A 15,850-nucleotide genomic window follows, 5' to 3' on the forward strand; every position below is an offset into this window, starting at 1 on the left:
TTAAACAAGATATAATTTTTCGTTCCACTAATCCGAATTTGTAGGATGCCCAAGAATTTTCAAAGCTCTTTATGTCTCTGTTGGAAGATACTTTGTCTAAACAAAAGAACCCAGATGTGCAGAACATTGTGCAGCGGCAGTTCTGTGGGGAGTATGCTTACGTGACTGTGTAAGTCGATTCCGACTTTTTCACCAAGCATTTTATTGTAAGACAGTTGCTCGTATGTTATTTAATTTTCAGTTCAGTCAAGTTATTGCTTCAGTGGGTTATCATGGGACTGAAGTATTTATAGTACTGTTTCCATGGGAAAATGTAAACAACCAGCTTGATAATTGCAATTGCACCCTCCAGGTGCTGGTAACTGTGTCTGGCTGAACTCGTGCCACTTGCTTTATGGCTGTGTGGTGTGGATTGAAAGAGTAAGATTGGGGCTGGCTAGAGAGTGAAGAGTAAATGTGCAGCACCTCTTAGAAATTCCCCAGTCATAAAGTAACCTCCTTTCACCATCACTTTTTCTTTGTGTTTAACTTACTTGTAGGGTAAATAACTTCTGCTACAGAAGCAATTAAGGTTACATCTTCCTAGGATGTGATACATTAGCACTTCCTTGTTTATCTCACACTAATCTTAACTAATCACTCTCTTTTATTGTAGTTGCAATCAGTGTGGCAGAGAGTCCAAACTTTTATCAAAGTTCTATGAACTGGAGTTAAATATCCAAGGCCACAAACAGTTAACAGATTGTATCTCAGAATTTTTAAAGGTATTTGCATATATATTAATTCTGCTCATTAATAGTTAAATGCTATTCTGAATGGTATTTTAATTTGATTATTATTTTAGACTTTTTTATATATGAAGTTTCAGTGTAAGGATCTGGAAAGAAACTTTATAAACTATGGAAGCAGGCAGCATCTTCATGTAATTTTTGGTTATTACAAGTTATTTTATATGTAGTTACGTGTGTGGTTGGGGGTAGTAGAGTAAGGAAATCCGAGTTCTGTTACCATAAAGCTAATTTGCCTTTTCATGTAATGAGAACTAGGATGCATTAAAGGCAATTTTTTTTTAATAGACTATGATCATTCTTCAACCCCTCCACTCCATATTTCTACAGGTTTGAACTCAGGGACTTACACTTGCTCAGCAGGTGCTTTACCATTTGAACCACACCCCCAGTCCTGTGAGTTCTATCTTGAATAGGCCGAAGGTGGGGTCAGGGCAGACGGAGGATGAAGGAGGTTTGGTTGCGTGAACCAAGGGTTAGCTCAAGAGGTGATAAGTACTCTTTGGCTTTTAGATACAGACTTTCAAAGTAGAGTCAATAAAATTTGTGTAGTGAGTATAGAGCAAAAGATAGAGTCGAGGTGTTTCAGACTGGTGCTGGGGGTGTGGCTTAAGTAGTAGAGCACTTGCCTAGCAAGCTCATGTCCTAAATTCAAACCCCAGTATTGTATACATACACACAAAAGCTTGGCCGGGTGCCAGTGGCTCGTGCTTATAATCCTAGCTACTTGGGAGGATTGAAACTCAAGGCCAACCTGTGTAAACAGTTCAAGAGACCCCCACCTCCAAAATAACCAAAGCAAAATGCACTGGAGGTGTGGCTCAGGTGGTAGCACCTACTTAGCAAGCACCAAACCCTGAGTTCAAAACCCAGTTCCACAAAAAAAAAAAAAAAAAAAGGTTTGGCTTTAATCATATTACATTTGAAGGATAGTATGAGGCGGAGAAGTCAGGGCACAAAGAGGGCTAAGTTCTGAGTCCTGAGACTTTCAAATGTGAAGCAATCAGGGAGATTGAAGCAGCTGGCAGACAGAAGGGTGTGGCGAGGGAGTTAGGAGGACATAAGCAAGTGTGGTATCCTGGAAACCAAATGGAGAAAGTGATGGCACCAGTATTATCTGTATCCAAGAGCAGTTAGAAAAATACAAAGAGGATTTTACAAAGGGAGCCTATCCACTATAGCATTTATGCTTTCTGTACTCCTCCTACAGCTTCATCTTATGAATGTGCTTCAGTAGTTGTAACCACATACATGTCTGCATGGAGTTTGTACCTGCTCCCTCTTCCACTATTTTTTGTGGTGGGGATCATACTCAGGGCACAAACATCCTAGGCATCTACCATTTGAGCTGTGCCCCTAGCCCCCATCACTGGTTTTAATTTTGCATCAAAGTATGCGTTACATTTCTTTTTTCTTTTTTTTTTTTGGCAATGCTGGGGTTTGAACTCAGCCTCACGCTTGCTAGGCAGGTACTCTACCACTTGAGCCACTCCACCAGCCCTTTTTTTCATGTGTGTGTGGTATTTTCGAGATAGGGTCTTGAAAACTATTTGCCTTGGCTGGCTTCAAACTAAGATTCTCCTGATGTCTACCTTCTGAGTAACTAGGATTATAGGAGTGAGCCACCGGCAGCTGGCCCTACATTTCTTTTTAAAACTTACTTCTTTATATTTTTTAAAATCATACATTTTGGAAATAGGCACATTACTTGTAAATATCTTTGTTTTGAAATTGGTAACGTCATAGCAGAGAAGTGCCTGTTAATCCTTCGTGGCTGTTATTTGTAGTAGCTTGATTTTAAACAATTTGAATGGGAGCTATTAACTAAATGAAATTATGTTTTACATCATAAATTTTATTGTTTGCTTTAAATTCTTCCGTTGTCTTCTGCGTTTTAAACTAATACTTCTTACTCCTGATCAGGAAGAAAAATTAGAAGGAGACAATCGATACTTTTGTGAAAATTGTCAAAGCAAACAAAACGCTACACGGAAGATTCGACTTCTTAGCCTTCCTTGCACTCTGAACTTGCAGCTGATGCGTTTTGTCTTTGACAGGTAAATACGTGCAAGTCGTAGGTTCCTTGTTCACTGTGAACTAACATCCAGATTTGCCATAGACACAGAAGATAATAAAATGATCAGAATTTGAAACTCAAGATTAGGAATGAAAGCTGTAGATGTAGCCTATGATTTTAAAATGTCACTATTTCATAGTAAAAATTTTAAAGAAGCCAACTAAGTTTAGCTGAGAAGCCAACTAAGTTTAGCTGAGAATTTTAGAAATAGGGAATTTTTACTTTTTTATTCCCTAAGAAATTATTTAAAACTATAAGGAACAGAATGAATTATTTTAACGTTCAGTGTGTGTAGTGTATTTTAAGTGGAGGAGATTTGCTACTCATTGCAATGCCCTCACTTCCGTGGGAATATATCTTCTTACAACTAAAACAAAGGCAACTCTGCATGTGTGCATGTGTTCATCTTTGGAAAATCCAAAGATCTTTGGAATCAGTACTTGGAATATTCATATCTTCTAATCTATTGAGTATTACTTCCCAATTATAAAATATAATTGTTTGCTTTGATCATGCATATTATTTGTTGGTAAGTGGAAATTATCTGCTGTGAGTTTATTACAAGAGCTGACAGAACTTACACTTTGTTATACTTTGGTTTCTGATTGTTTTAAATGTAAATGTAATCAGTTTTGCTCTTGGTTAGGCAAACTGGACATAAGAAAAAGCTGAATACCTACATTGGCTTCTCAGAAATTTTGGATATGGAGCCTTATGTGGAACACAAAGGTAATGTTTTTACCAAGCACTGAAAAGTGTAATGCTTAAGGCTGTTACTTAGGATCTTAGCAGATTACTGCTAATTTCTATTTGCTATGTCTGAGAAGAAAGACCTTTTTTTCTCTGTGTGTGTGTGTGTGTGTGTGTGTGTGTGTGTTTGGTGGGACTGGGGATTAGGTTTGGTACACCTATAATCCATGTTACTCTGGTTATTTTGGAGATGGGTGTCTCTAGAACTGTTGCCTTGAACCTTGATCCTGCCAAATAGCTAGGATTACATGCATGATTTACTGGTGCCCAACTTGCTTTAGTTATTTTTCAAACATGGTCTCAGGTTTGTACCCTTGCTGGGCTGGTCTGGCCTGGCCTGCCGGCCTCCTATTTACCTTTTGCAAGTAGCTGAGATGACAGGTGCAAGCCATCATGCTCAGCTTTTTATTGGTCCAGATGGGATCTTGTGAACTTTTTGATCTAGGCGGCTTCAAACTATGACAGTTCTTATCTTCGCCCTCCCAGTAGTTAGGATTACATGTGTCAGCCACGACACCTAACTGAACACAGTCTTTTTTAGGGAAGACAAGATATTTCTTCTATTTTCTAAGAGGAAAGTATATTGGGTCTGGGGGTGTGGCTCAAGGGTAAAGCACTTGCCTAGAAAGTGGGAGGCCCTGAGTTCAAAGCCCAGTATGGTGATGGGGGAGTAAAGCACATTAAATCTACATGATCAAGGGTATAAAAATAATTTGAATAAAGTGTTTTGTCATGCCATCCAGCTTCACCCCTAATTCCTCTCATTGTCTTCTTTTTTCTTTTTTTTTTTTTTTTTTTGAAACAATGTCTTGCTGTTTTCCTCAGGCTGGCCTTGATTCTAGGGGCTGGGATTACATGTGTATGCCACCATGCCTGGCTCCATTCACATTTTTATGTAGCCCAAGCTAGCCTCAAATGTGAAATTCTCTCGCTTCAATGTTCTGAGTGCTGAGATTGCAGGTTTGCACCATCACAACTGGCCTTTTAATTTTTTTTTTTTTTTTTTTTTTTGGTAGTACTGTGGTTGACAGACACCAGAACACTGAGCTGCATCCCCAGCCCCCACATCTGACCTTTTAAAAACCATTTTGTAAGAAACACTGTGTGATTCTATTATTTATGCTGTAATTCTTTCTGTGACTACTGATGTGCCCTAGGATACTATGTCATACTTTAAACAAGAACCAGTCACTAGTCAGGCAGTAGTGTTGGTGGTCCACACCTGTGATTGCAGCACTGAGAAAGCCAAGGGAAGAGGTTCACCATTAGTTTTAGGCCTGCTTGGGCTACGTACAGAGAGACGCTCTCTCAACAAAGAGCCAGATTACTCCTTTGTTCTTTTGGAAGTCTTCATCATACCAAACAGAATACAAACTTCTTGCTTTGACTAGAAGAACTGTCATTACTTCCCTTCTGAAGGTGGATCTTACTACTTCTAAAATTTTAGCATAGAAATCATTTCTCCCTAACTTTTTGTCCAGGCTGGCCTCAAACCCTGATCTTCTTGATCCCTGTCTTCCAGGAAGATGGGATTATGCATGGGAACCACTGTGCCCGTTCAGTTTGTTTTTGAGACAGGGTCTCCCTAACATTGCACAAGCTGGTCTCATATTTGCAATCTACCTGTCTCATGATTAGCTGGGATTGCAGATACGTGGTACAGGGGCCTGGCTTTTTTTTTCTTCCTTTTTTATTGTGGAATATAACACATTCATCAAAGTTCAAAATACACAAATGTATGACTCAGCAAATTATCTCAAAGTGAGCATCTGCATGAGTAGCACATGGACCAAGAAAGAAACTATTTCAGGGCCGGCCAAGGTGGCTCACACCTGATATCTCAGTTACTTGGGAGGCAGAGATCGCGAGGATCATTGCTCAAAGCCAGCCTGGGCAAAAAGTTAGGGAGACCCTATTTGAAAATAACTAAAGGACTGAGGGTATGGCTTAAGTTGTAGAGCACCTCCCTAACAGGTATGAGGCCCTGAGTTAAACCCCAGTACCACTTGTATCAGATAGGTCCGTATAAGTTTTAATTTTTGTAGCAGGGAGTGTGAACAGGTGGAGTTTTGGGGTTTTTTTTGGGCGGTACTGGGTATATTTTGTAGAGGGAATGGAGATTCAACATGGTATGCTGCTTAAAAGAATGTCTACTACGTTATTTTGTAAAACTAATAGAGTTTTTTTTTTTTTTTTAATCTTAGGTGACATTTTGAATTCTACCAGAAGTGTAAAGAATTACAATCATTGCAATCTTATGCTTGAGCTATAAGAAATACTGCTATCCAATGTTTCTTTTACCTTCTCCCTTTCTCCCTCTCCAGGTGGGTCCTATGTGTATGAACTCAGTGCCGTCCTCATACACAGAGGAGTGAGCGCTTATTCTGGCCACTACATCGCCCATGTGAAAGATCCACAGTCTGGTGAATGGTATAAATTTAATGATGAAGACATAGAAAAGATGGAGGGGAAGAAATTACAGCTAGGGATTGAGGAAGATCTAGGTAAAACCTTTAAGTTGTGAGTGCCCTTTTAAAATATAAATTATTTTTTTTACTGGAAATATTTGTGATACATATTATGGCCCAAGATTGTTATGTACTATCAAGAATATAGCTTCCTGAACACACATAAAATCACTCAACATCATTTATTAGCAATGCCTGGCTTTTGTTTTTTTTTTTTTGTTTTTTTTTTTTTTTTTAATATTTTACCCCAAAAAATGGTTCCATAATATTTTGCTTTCAGGAAAACTTGAAAAGAGTCAGTTTTTAAGTTATAGCCTTATTTTATAAGACAGGGGAAGATGGGGAATTAGGCTAAAAATGATTAATGGTAGATTTAATATGGGAGGATTTATAGGTTTTTTTTTTTGTTTTTTGGTTTTTTTTTTGGTGGTACTGGTGTTTGAACTCAGGGCCTCAAGCTTGCTAGGCAGGCACTCTACCACGTGAGCCATGCTGCTAGCCTTTTTTTTGTGTGTGTTGGGTATTTTCAAGATAGGGTCTCTAGAACTATCTGCCCAGGCTGGCTTCGAACTGAGATCCTCCTGAGAGCTAGGATTATAGGCGTGATACACTGGCACCTCCTATCCTTTTCTTGGAGTCAGGAAATTACTTTTGGAAAGTCACTGCAGCAGAGGAGCTTTGCTCTGAGACTGGCCTCTTCCTCCCTGACGTGTGAGGTAGTGCTAGGGACAGAGCCACCTGGTGGTGAGTAGTTGGGGAGGTTGTCTTCAACTAAGTGCCTTAGACAGGGTCCTTCTGTGGAGCAATCCATTGCTTCAGTTGTCTTAGGCCAAAGTGTGCAGTCATTTCTCAAAAAAGTGATGCTACTTCTGGTGGAGCCATCTGTGCTGAGCTTTTCACCCTCGTCTTCTGTGCTTGTCATTTTGTGTAAGGGTCGTAGTGTGAAATTGAGTGGGAGGAGATCCTAGGGCAGTAATTACAGTCTTCCTGTTTGGAGAAGTTTGCATTCATGGACTTTCGGTAAACTTGCTCCCATTTTACCTAGGTAATGCTCAAGTGTTTTTTTTAATTTTTTGTTATTCGTTTATTCACATGTGCATACACTCTTTGGGTCAATTCTCTCCCATGCTCCCCTCCCCCCACCCTCTCCCCCCTCCCCCCCTTTTTTGTTTAATAAATTTTTTATTAGGATATATTCATTATATGGGGAATCAAGTTTTTAGTATTTGTTTTTATTTTATATATGTGTACATGTATATACATATAATTTTAACGATTTTTTTTTTTTTTTTTTTTTTTTTTTGCAGTAGTGGGTTTCAATTTAGGGCCTTGCACTTGATAAGCAGGTGCTCTAAGCCATGCCCCCAGCCCTTTTTTGCTTTAGTTATTTTCAAATAAGGTCTTGCATTTTGCCTGGGGTTAGCCTCAGACCTCCTACCTATAATCCTACTAAGCTGGGATTATGGATGGATACCACCACACCTGGCTTATTGATTGAAAGATAACTTTTTGCCAGGGCTGTGGTTATAGGTATGAACACTACATCTGATGTTTTAATGAGATGATTGAGAACTTTGTTTTGACTGAGTAAGAGGTTTATATTGCATTTGTAAAATGAGAGATATTTGTGGAAGGAGAGAGAAAAATCATGATGGAGCCTCAGTGTTGAGGCAGATCCATTTCAGAAGAGTGCCTAGTGGGCTGAGGACCTCGAGCGTTGCTTTCCTTGGAATTGCCTGGGACTTGTTATCTCTTGAAGTTACCTTGGGTCACTCAAACCCAATTTCAAGGGTACTTTTCTGTGATGGACTTCATGGAAATGTTTGCCACTGGCTACTTGCTACTTGAATTCATAGAGATTTGTAGATTTTCTGACACTGGCATCTCATTCTGTTGGTGGTGTTTTTTTTTTTTTTTTTTTTAATCTTCTGGGCAATTCATTTGAATGTATTTTGACTGAATTAAAGAATTCCTGTTTTTTGAAATGATTAATGATCTAACTTTTGCTTTTCAAACTGTGCATGTACATTGTCTATATATCCTTACTTAAAAACAATAGTAAAACAAGTACTTGTATATCAAGCACTCAGGGTATAAATAAAAGCCATTATCATGAGTGTTACAGTCCCATGTTTCCCTCAGTAATTACATTAATCTGAATTGACTTTTATAATTTAAAACTAGCATTCAAATCAAGTCATAGTGGTAGTAGTAGTTTATTGTAGTCCTTAGGACTAGAATATTTGTCCTTGTAAAAAATAGTACTTTTTTCATCTTGTAAAAATAGAGTGTGACAAGCATGTCTACATAGTAATCGTTTTAAAATAGTCCCCAAATTTAATGACCTCACTAAATTTGTATTGCCTTTTAATGTTTTAGATACATGTTAACGTGTAGCCTCCCTCCCCCCACCAAAGAACAAATTATGGGCAATCTAGTTAAATTGTCTTAATTTTTCTACCCCAGCAGAACCTTCCAAGTCCCAGACACGCAAACCCAAGTGTGGCAAAGGAACTCACTGTTCTCGGAATGCATACATGCTGGTTTATAGACTGCAAGCCCAAGAAAAGCCCAACACGATGATTCAAGTTCCAGGTAATCTCGTTTTTCCAGCATGATACAGGCAGACATTTTAGAATGACATATACCAAATTGCTTTTATTGTGATAGGTGATTCCGTGTGGTAAAGGTTATCACAAATTTGCTTTAAAGTTGAGAGCTTTTGAAATAAGGAGCTTTGCTCCCATCCAAAGAAAGGAGAAAGCAGTCTTTTAAAAAACATTTAGTTTTGTTTTGTTCAGTTTATAGAGCAAAAGAAGAATTGCTGCTGGCCTAAGGCCGCTTCCATCAGCCCCACACACTGTGGTTCCACCTATTTTGAAGTAGTGTTTCCGAGGCATTCGGCAGTTTTGGGTGGCTGATGACGATGTGGAGAACTAGGTGGGGGAAAATCACCTGGGTTTATTTCAGTGTCTGCAGTTTTACCTTCTACCTTCACATTGGAGGTCTGTAGCAGAAGGAAATTGCCACCACAGTGTTAGCTGATGTTTGATATAGTTTAGAGGTTAGTGTGGTTTTTTGTCTTTGCAAACAAGGGTAACTTTTTTCCTTTCTGTTTTGAATAGCCTTCCTTCAGGAGCTGGTAGATCGGGATAATTCCAAGTTTGAGGAGTGGTGTGTTGAAATGGCTGAGATGCGTAAGCAAAGTGTGGATAAAGGAAAAGCAAAACACGAAGAGGTGAAGGAGCTGTACCAAAGGTTACCTGCTGGAGCTGGTCTGTAAGATATTCCAGGACGGCACTATTGCCATTAAGTGCCTTATTTTTTTATGTTCATAAAAAAATGTGTATGAACAAACTTTTTCCTACCCTCATAACCAACTAAAGCCAGCCCCTAACTCTCAGTCCGTGCTGGTTTATGCAGTAATGTGTAGCATCCCATATAGTTTTCATTATCATATGGTTTTTAAAATGGAAAACCATTAATAGATTTAGGTCAGTGCTCTGTATACATGGTTTATAGAACTTTTTACTTCATGAGATACTAACTTGTTTCTAAAGACAGGTATGCTTGGATTACTGTGGACGCAACCTGCCCATTCTATCTCTGTATACTTTATGCCCTAATGTCACAGGCATACTTTTATTTGAGTACAGTTTTTGATATTCTTAGATTAACTTGAATGTAACAACTGTTATGCTAGGAGTAGAAAAGCTTTCCAGTGCACCTCTGATTTCTTAGAATTACCTACCTAATCCACTCATCCTTTTATTGTCTGTTTATTCAAGTTTACCCAGTATCTTAAAGGAAGCCAACACTTTTAAGGCGGATACACCTTTGATTACAATAAATTGTGTTTGTCATTTCTAAGACACAAATTCCTCAAACCTGACTTCTTTGTACAGAGCGGAGGAAATTTAGTCCTAACTTAGAAAATAACCATGCAAACGTAATTGTACTTGTGGTTTTGTCCTTTTCATATCTTAATTTTCCATTACTGATAAAAGTTTAAACCAAAGATGGCAGTAAATTGCTAAATCTGCAAGAATAGTTTCTAGAAGTTCTTACTAAAAGCTGGGGATGTAGGTTAGTTTGTAGAGCACTTGGGTTCAATCCCTAGTACCACCACTACCACCAAAAAAAAGCTGCTTTGTAATATTATTTTTACTGTGTTTGACAGTTGGGAATAGCCTAAGAAAATGTCACTGGCCTCCATTTAACTGGAAATAAACCCTTGGTTCAAAGAAAAAAAAAGAAAAAAAACCCATAATTCACATCCCTAAATTTTTGGGGGGTGGGAGGCGGTATTGGGGTTTGAACTCAGGGCCTCATGCTTGCTGGGTAGGCGCTGTACCACTCGGTCAGTCCACCAGCACAACATAGCTAAATTTATCTGTCTCTGTTCAACGGAAGTGGAACATAGAAAATCTGTTTTCTGAACTTTATTCACAGCTTCTTCATATTCTACCCAGGAGAAAGGGACTTCCTGGAGCTAAAGTGAGATGGTATTGGGACAGCCGGCAGTCTGGCTAAGTGGTAGAGCACTAGAGGCTGTGGCTTGATCCCAGCACTTTTAAAAAAACAAAAAGGTGCTGTTGGGAACCACTCTTAAAACTGTGCTGCTCAAAGATATTATATGACAAGTTAGCACTGTACTTCCCATGAGTGTTTTATTTAGTCTCTCAGATCCTGTGCTTATGTTTTTAGATTTTTTTTCTCTGTTTTTTATTCTTTTATGAAGCAGGCTTTATATTTCTTCCCCATTTACAGTAAACTTCCATAATGGAAAATCTGTGTTGTCCTAAAATGATGGAAAATCTGAAAGTCAGTGGCCATAGTTTTGTGCTGCCAACCAAAGTCTTTTGTTATGCATTTTTTTAAAAAAGTTTTTATTAGTATATGATAGTTGTACAGGGGATTTCATTGTGTTCGTTGTGACGTTGCCATATATACATATGTTGTATTCTGGTTTGGTTCATCCCGTTGTTAGGTATTTTTTTAAATCTTAGCTTTGTGAACAGACTTATAAAAGAGTCATTAATCCTAAAATCAAGCCTCATTGGAAACAATCCCTTTGGTCCTGATTATTTAAATAGAAATGTCCTTAAATTATCTTTATGTAAAGTGTTTCAAATGTTTTGGTACTGTGATTGGTCCAGATGCTATAAATTTCCAAAAGAAAATTTATTGTGTTCAAAACCCAGAAATTTTTTTGAACTTTGGTCCAAAGTTATTGCTAATATTTCTCCTTGGTAAATATTCTAACGGTTGCTTTTCTGGTTTATCAAACACTGAAATTTATGGTTCAGTATCTCCACTTGACAAGGAGATAAGAGTTCTCTCTCCTGCTTGGCAGCTGACTGCCATGCCTTTGGAAGGCAGGGCTGGGTTGATTATTGAGATACATACTGAGACACATCTTCAATATTCTTGCCAGGAGTCTTTCTGTATGGCAGAATCGTCTATGTATAAAACCTTCCACAAGCAGAGTCTGTCTTAATCATGAGCCTATGTTCAACCCTAGTTCTCATGGGAGCTCTTGGAGAGATCCACATAGCTCTTTATAGAAGTAGAGATTGCAAACAGAAAGACAGACCTATAGGCACAGCCACTCCTCCTTCCGTGTGGGTCCTCCAGCATACCAACATGAAATCAGGAAAATTTGCAGAGTTAATGTTAAGCATGGTGTTAGATCAAAATTATGGATCCAGTCTCTGCTCTTTCTTCCTCCTCTTACTATAAAGTCACGTGATTTTCCTAATCATTTTATCTTACGTTCAATTCATGTTAAACTACTCAAAACCAAAACAAGCTTTGTTTGGAAGTTTTCTATTGGACTTTTGTCATAAGGGATTGGAAAATACTGACCTACCCACCTCTAAGTCACATTGTTGTTCAGTGGGTCAGAGTACAATCCCTGGGCCTTAAGTTCCAAAGATACCCTCTGGTAAGGAGTGTTTTGTGTACTCTTCATTGTCCTAGATTCCTTTCCTTGCAATAGTTAGATTCTCAGGTTTATTCCTTCAGTTAGCAACTGCAGGTATTTCCCTCTTTGCACCTATCGCTGGTCTGTTGGGGAAACCAGAATATCTGAGGAATTATTCTTGAATGTTGCCCTACATCATAATCCTGTTTTCCTTGAAGAAGAATCTTTAAGATGACTCTAAAGTTTAATCCATGTGACTGTCCTTGGAAATAGTAGCTATGCCAAGACTTTTTACTTAGCTCTCAGACAAGGATCGTTTATCTTTGCATTCTCCAGATGACCAGTGTTCTTTGTGCCTGCAGGTTAAACCTGGAAAATGGCAAATAAAATGGCAGGTGTTTTGAATGTATTTAGCTACACCATGATATACTGTAGGACATTCCAACTATTTACTGTTCTGCATCTTAAGGTCTCCTCTTTTATATATTGTGTGAATGTGTAATTAACTTTTCTGTATCTCTTTTCTTCCAAAAAGCTCAAAATGCTTCACATATCTTATCTTTTACACCCAACAACATCTCTGTGAGGTAGGTAGAAGGCAGGTATTATTACCCTTCATTTTACAAATAAAGACCTGAACATAGAGAGTTTAAGTGACTTGCTCAAGTTCACTTTCTCCATGGCAGAACTTGGATTAGACCTTGGTCTCAACTGGCAGTCCTGTGCTCTTCTGTGGCAGCCTCACAGCTACCCAGTTGGAGGCACTTTGATGGTGTCCAGTTTTAGCACAAATAAGGGTTTTGACAGTTCTAAGTTTTGTTTTTGTAAAAATGAAAAATGTTTTACAGTATAAGTGTGAGTTGGCTTTTCTATAAGTGCAACTCTTGGGAATATGAAATAAGTCAAGATGGGCATTGTGCTGAAGTATCTATCCCTCAGATTTCATCAGAAGTAGAATATAATATAAATACATAAATTCAATCTCTGTATGTTCTTTTCTATGTTTTATGCTGGGACTCACTGGAGATCTTTGTAAGTAATCAAAGCTGTCCCTTTATCTTTAATTTTGGCTTTTAGGGAACTCTGGGACTCTCTTTCCCCAAATTAAAACTCATTTCGAAGTATTTGATTTTGGCTTAATTTTTGTAACTTCAGAATTGAAGACAATTCAGTTCTAGTGTCCTTCATCCTAGAACTTGTTTAGAATAGGTTACTTTCTTGAAATAAACAATAAATTCTTGAAATAAACAATAAAATGAATAGATCGTGACTTTGATTTTGGTGGGGATAATACAGACCTTTTCTTAGTCAATGTCAGCCTCATCTTGGAGGCAGAAAAGATCAGTGGTTGAAATGGGCTTGTGAAGTGTGATTGTAGCCAAAAAAGTTAATTTCTAACATAAGGCTCAATCTAGCTTCTTATTTTAATTTTTATATCACATACTTGTGAAACGTGTTTATGAAAGTAATTTATGAAATAAACATAGTAGGGGATAAGGTTGTCTGATTTGCCAGCCAGTGTGGAGCGTGACTTGTAATCAACAAATACAGGTGTCCTGATCGAAGTTCTGCTGTGCTATCAAGCAAGACACTTCTCTCTGTGGATGCCTGTGGTAGAATGTGGTTAATAATACCAGCCGGATCCCATAGGGCACTGTGCAGACTTGTTAGCATGCACAGCTCCTTGAACTCAGAAGAGAGGTAGCTAACTGGGGCTTTGTGCCACACTCATCAGAGACCTCTGAACACTGATTCTTTTGATTCTGCTAACTTTGAACAGAGTTTACATTATCTTTCAAGGAAAATGACTGTATCACTTAGTCACAAACCTGTAAAAATACATAGTTTCTTTCCCTTTCTTTCTTCCTCAGAGCCCTATGAGTTTGTCTCTCTTGAATGGCTGCAAAAGTGGTTGGATGAATCCACACCTACCAAACCTATTGATAATCATGCTTGCCTGTGTTCCCACGACAAACTTCATCCAGATAAAATATCAATTATGAAGAGAATATCTGAGTATGCGGCTGACATTTTCTACAGTAGATATGGAGGAGGTCCAAGACTAACTGGTAATTCAAGATATCTTTTCTGCTTAAAAAGAGTAATGCATTAAGTTTTCATTATTTGTGAATGGGACTGGATGCTGATTTATCCCAAGCTGTTAGGTGGAATGTTCCTATACTTTGTAAAAAGAATTTGCTAAATAAAGTAGAAGTTAAGCTAAGCAATTGATACAGAGTATACACAATAGGACTCTTTCAAGAAAAAACATCTGGTTGTAATTTGTGTGTATGTTGGTTTACATAGTAATCTTTAAAGTACTTGAACCTTTGTTGATTCCAGTCTTGTTCCTCTAGGTTATGGGGATTTCTAACAGCATTTGATCTGTAGATTGTTAGTTTATTACTGGAAGCTTCTTGATGTTACTCTGAATATATAGAGCTATATATAACCACAAAGTATCCATTATTTTTGGTTGTGGCTACCTCTCCTTGAAACAGTTTTCTTTTTAATTAGCAACTGGCAACCCTGGTCCATGTCAGATCCATAGATGAAGCTAAGGAATTATATAACCCTAGCCCCCTTTCCTTAAATGAAATGCTGTTTTCTGACTGTGTACAACTCACCCCATAAGAACTGGCATTTAATTACATGATTTGAGCAGTCCCGTATGCACATCTGGGTTTTGCTTCCTAAATTTCTGTACTAAATTAACAATCAATAAACCATGCAATGAGAGTGTTTCAAAGACTCATGATTCATATAATCCCTAGCTGTGTATTTTCAGTCAAATCCTTCATTTTTTTTCTTTTCCCTTTAGTGTTCTCTGCTTTGAAAATCACTTTTATACGAAGACTTACATTAATAGTTACTAAATACTTACTTCCCCAACCATATCATTTGTTTATCATCATGTAAAATTTTTATCTGAACCTTGTAATATATTGTACTTGTTATAGGTAGTTTTAATATGTTGTAACATTTTGTTTCAGCTTTATGTAGGTAACAGCATTGCTATCGGAGTATCTAGATCATCAAAATTTAGGATGTATACTGATACACTGTACTGCCAAAATCTGAGACTTTTGGAATTCTTGTGTGTTTCGTTCAGTGTTGAACATTTTCCTAACAGGAAGATATGTGTGAAAGTATATTTCCTTTCATTTTTTCTTGCCTCTAGTGAAAGCCCTGTGTAAGGAATGTGTAGTAGAACGTTGTCGCATGTTACGTTTGAAGAACCAACTAAATGAGGATTATAAAACTGTTAATAATCTCCTGAAAGCAACAGTAAAGGGGTATGTTGCACAGCATGTGTTTATGATAAACTAGGACATTTTCAGGAAGTTCCAACCAAGCAATGAATAGGAGGTGGAGGGAACAGGATAATATTTAGGGCAAGAACAATTAGATACCTGAAGTTTAGTAGTGGGTGGAAATGACCCAAATGAGGACCAGTGTTTGTAACTCATTTTGGATGTGGTCTTTACAGAGAGGGATGGAGGGGAGGAGAACATTAGGAAATAACTCATGTCTGGTTTAACATTCACTGTTTAACAGCGATGATGGATTCTGGGTGGGAAAATCTTCCTTGCGGAGTTGGCGCCAGCTAGCTCTTGAACAGCTAGATGAGCAAGATGGTGATGCAGACCAAAGCAATGGGAGAATGAATGGCAACACCTTCAGTAAAGGTAACTTGGATGTAGAGCGTTACGAAATTATAAATATTTGTTCCTAACAAAATTGGTTTAATATCAATTGAGACTGATCAATGTATTTTAGAGAATCTTATTAAATCTATAGGTCTCAAGTCTAATATATTGTCTAATATAATAGATCTAAT

General features: G+C 37.9%; 1 protein-coding gene across 6 annotated transcripts in view; it reads left to right on the forward strand.

Annotated features, from left to right (window-relative positions):
- The window catches only part of Usp48 (ubiquitin specific peptidase 48), a 69,818-nt gene that overhangs the window by 22,012 nt on the left and 31,956 nt on the right, over nucleotides 1-15,850 (forward strand). For 3 of the 6 annotated variants that reach the window (XM_074081064.1, XM_074081068.1, XM_020177129.2), the window contains 10 exons: nucleotides 45-169; nucleotides 656-764; nucleotides 2,712-2,845; nucleotides 3,512-3,594; nucleotides 5,940-6,119; nucleotides 8,550-8,678; nucleotides 9,209-9,358; nucleotides 13,881-14,078; nucleotides 15,191-15,305; nucleotides 15,568-15,698. In XM_074081064.1, the coding sequence (XP_073937165.1) occupies nucleotides 45-169; nucleotides 656-764; nucleotides 2,712-2,845; nucleotides 3,512-3,594; nucleotides 5,940-6,119; nucleotides 8,550-8,678; nucleotides 9,209-9,358; nucleotides 13,881-14,078; nucleotides 15,191-15,305; nucleotides 15,568-15,698 (1,354 nt within the window). The remainder of the gene's footprint in view (nucleotides 1-44; nucleotides 170-655; nucleotides 765-2,711; nucleotides 2,846-3,511; nucleotides 3,595-5,939; nucleotides 6,120-8,549; nucleotides 8,679-9,208; nucleotides 9,359-13,880; nucleotides 14,079-15,190; nucleotides 15,306-15,567; nucleotides 15,699-15,850) is intronic. The other 3 variants (XM_020177131.2, XM_074081066.1, XM_074081067.1) reach the window with 3 other exon arrangements.

The sequence above is a fragment of the Castor canadensis genome, chromosome 7 (genome assembly GCF_047511655.1).
Source record: "Castor canadensis chromosome 7, mCasCan1.hap1v2, whole genome shotgun sequence".
Lineage (NCBI taxonomy): Eukaryota > Metazoa > Chordata > Mammalia > Rodentia > Castoridae > Castor > Castor canadensis.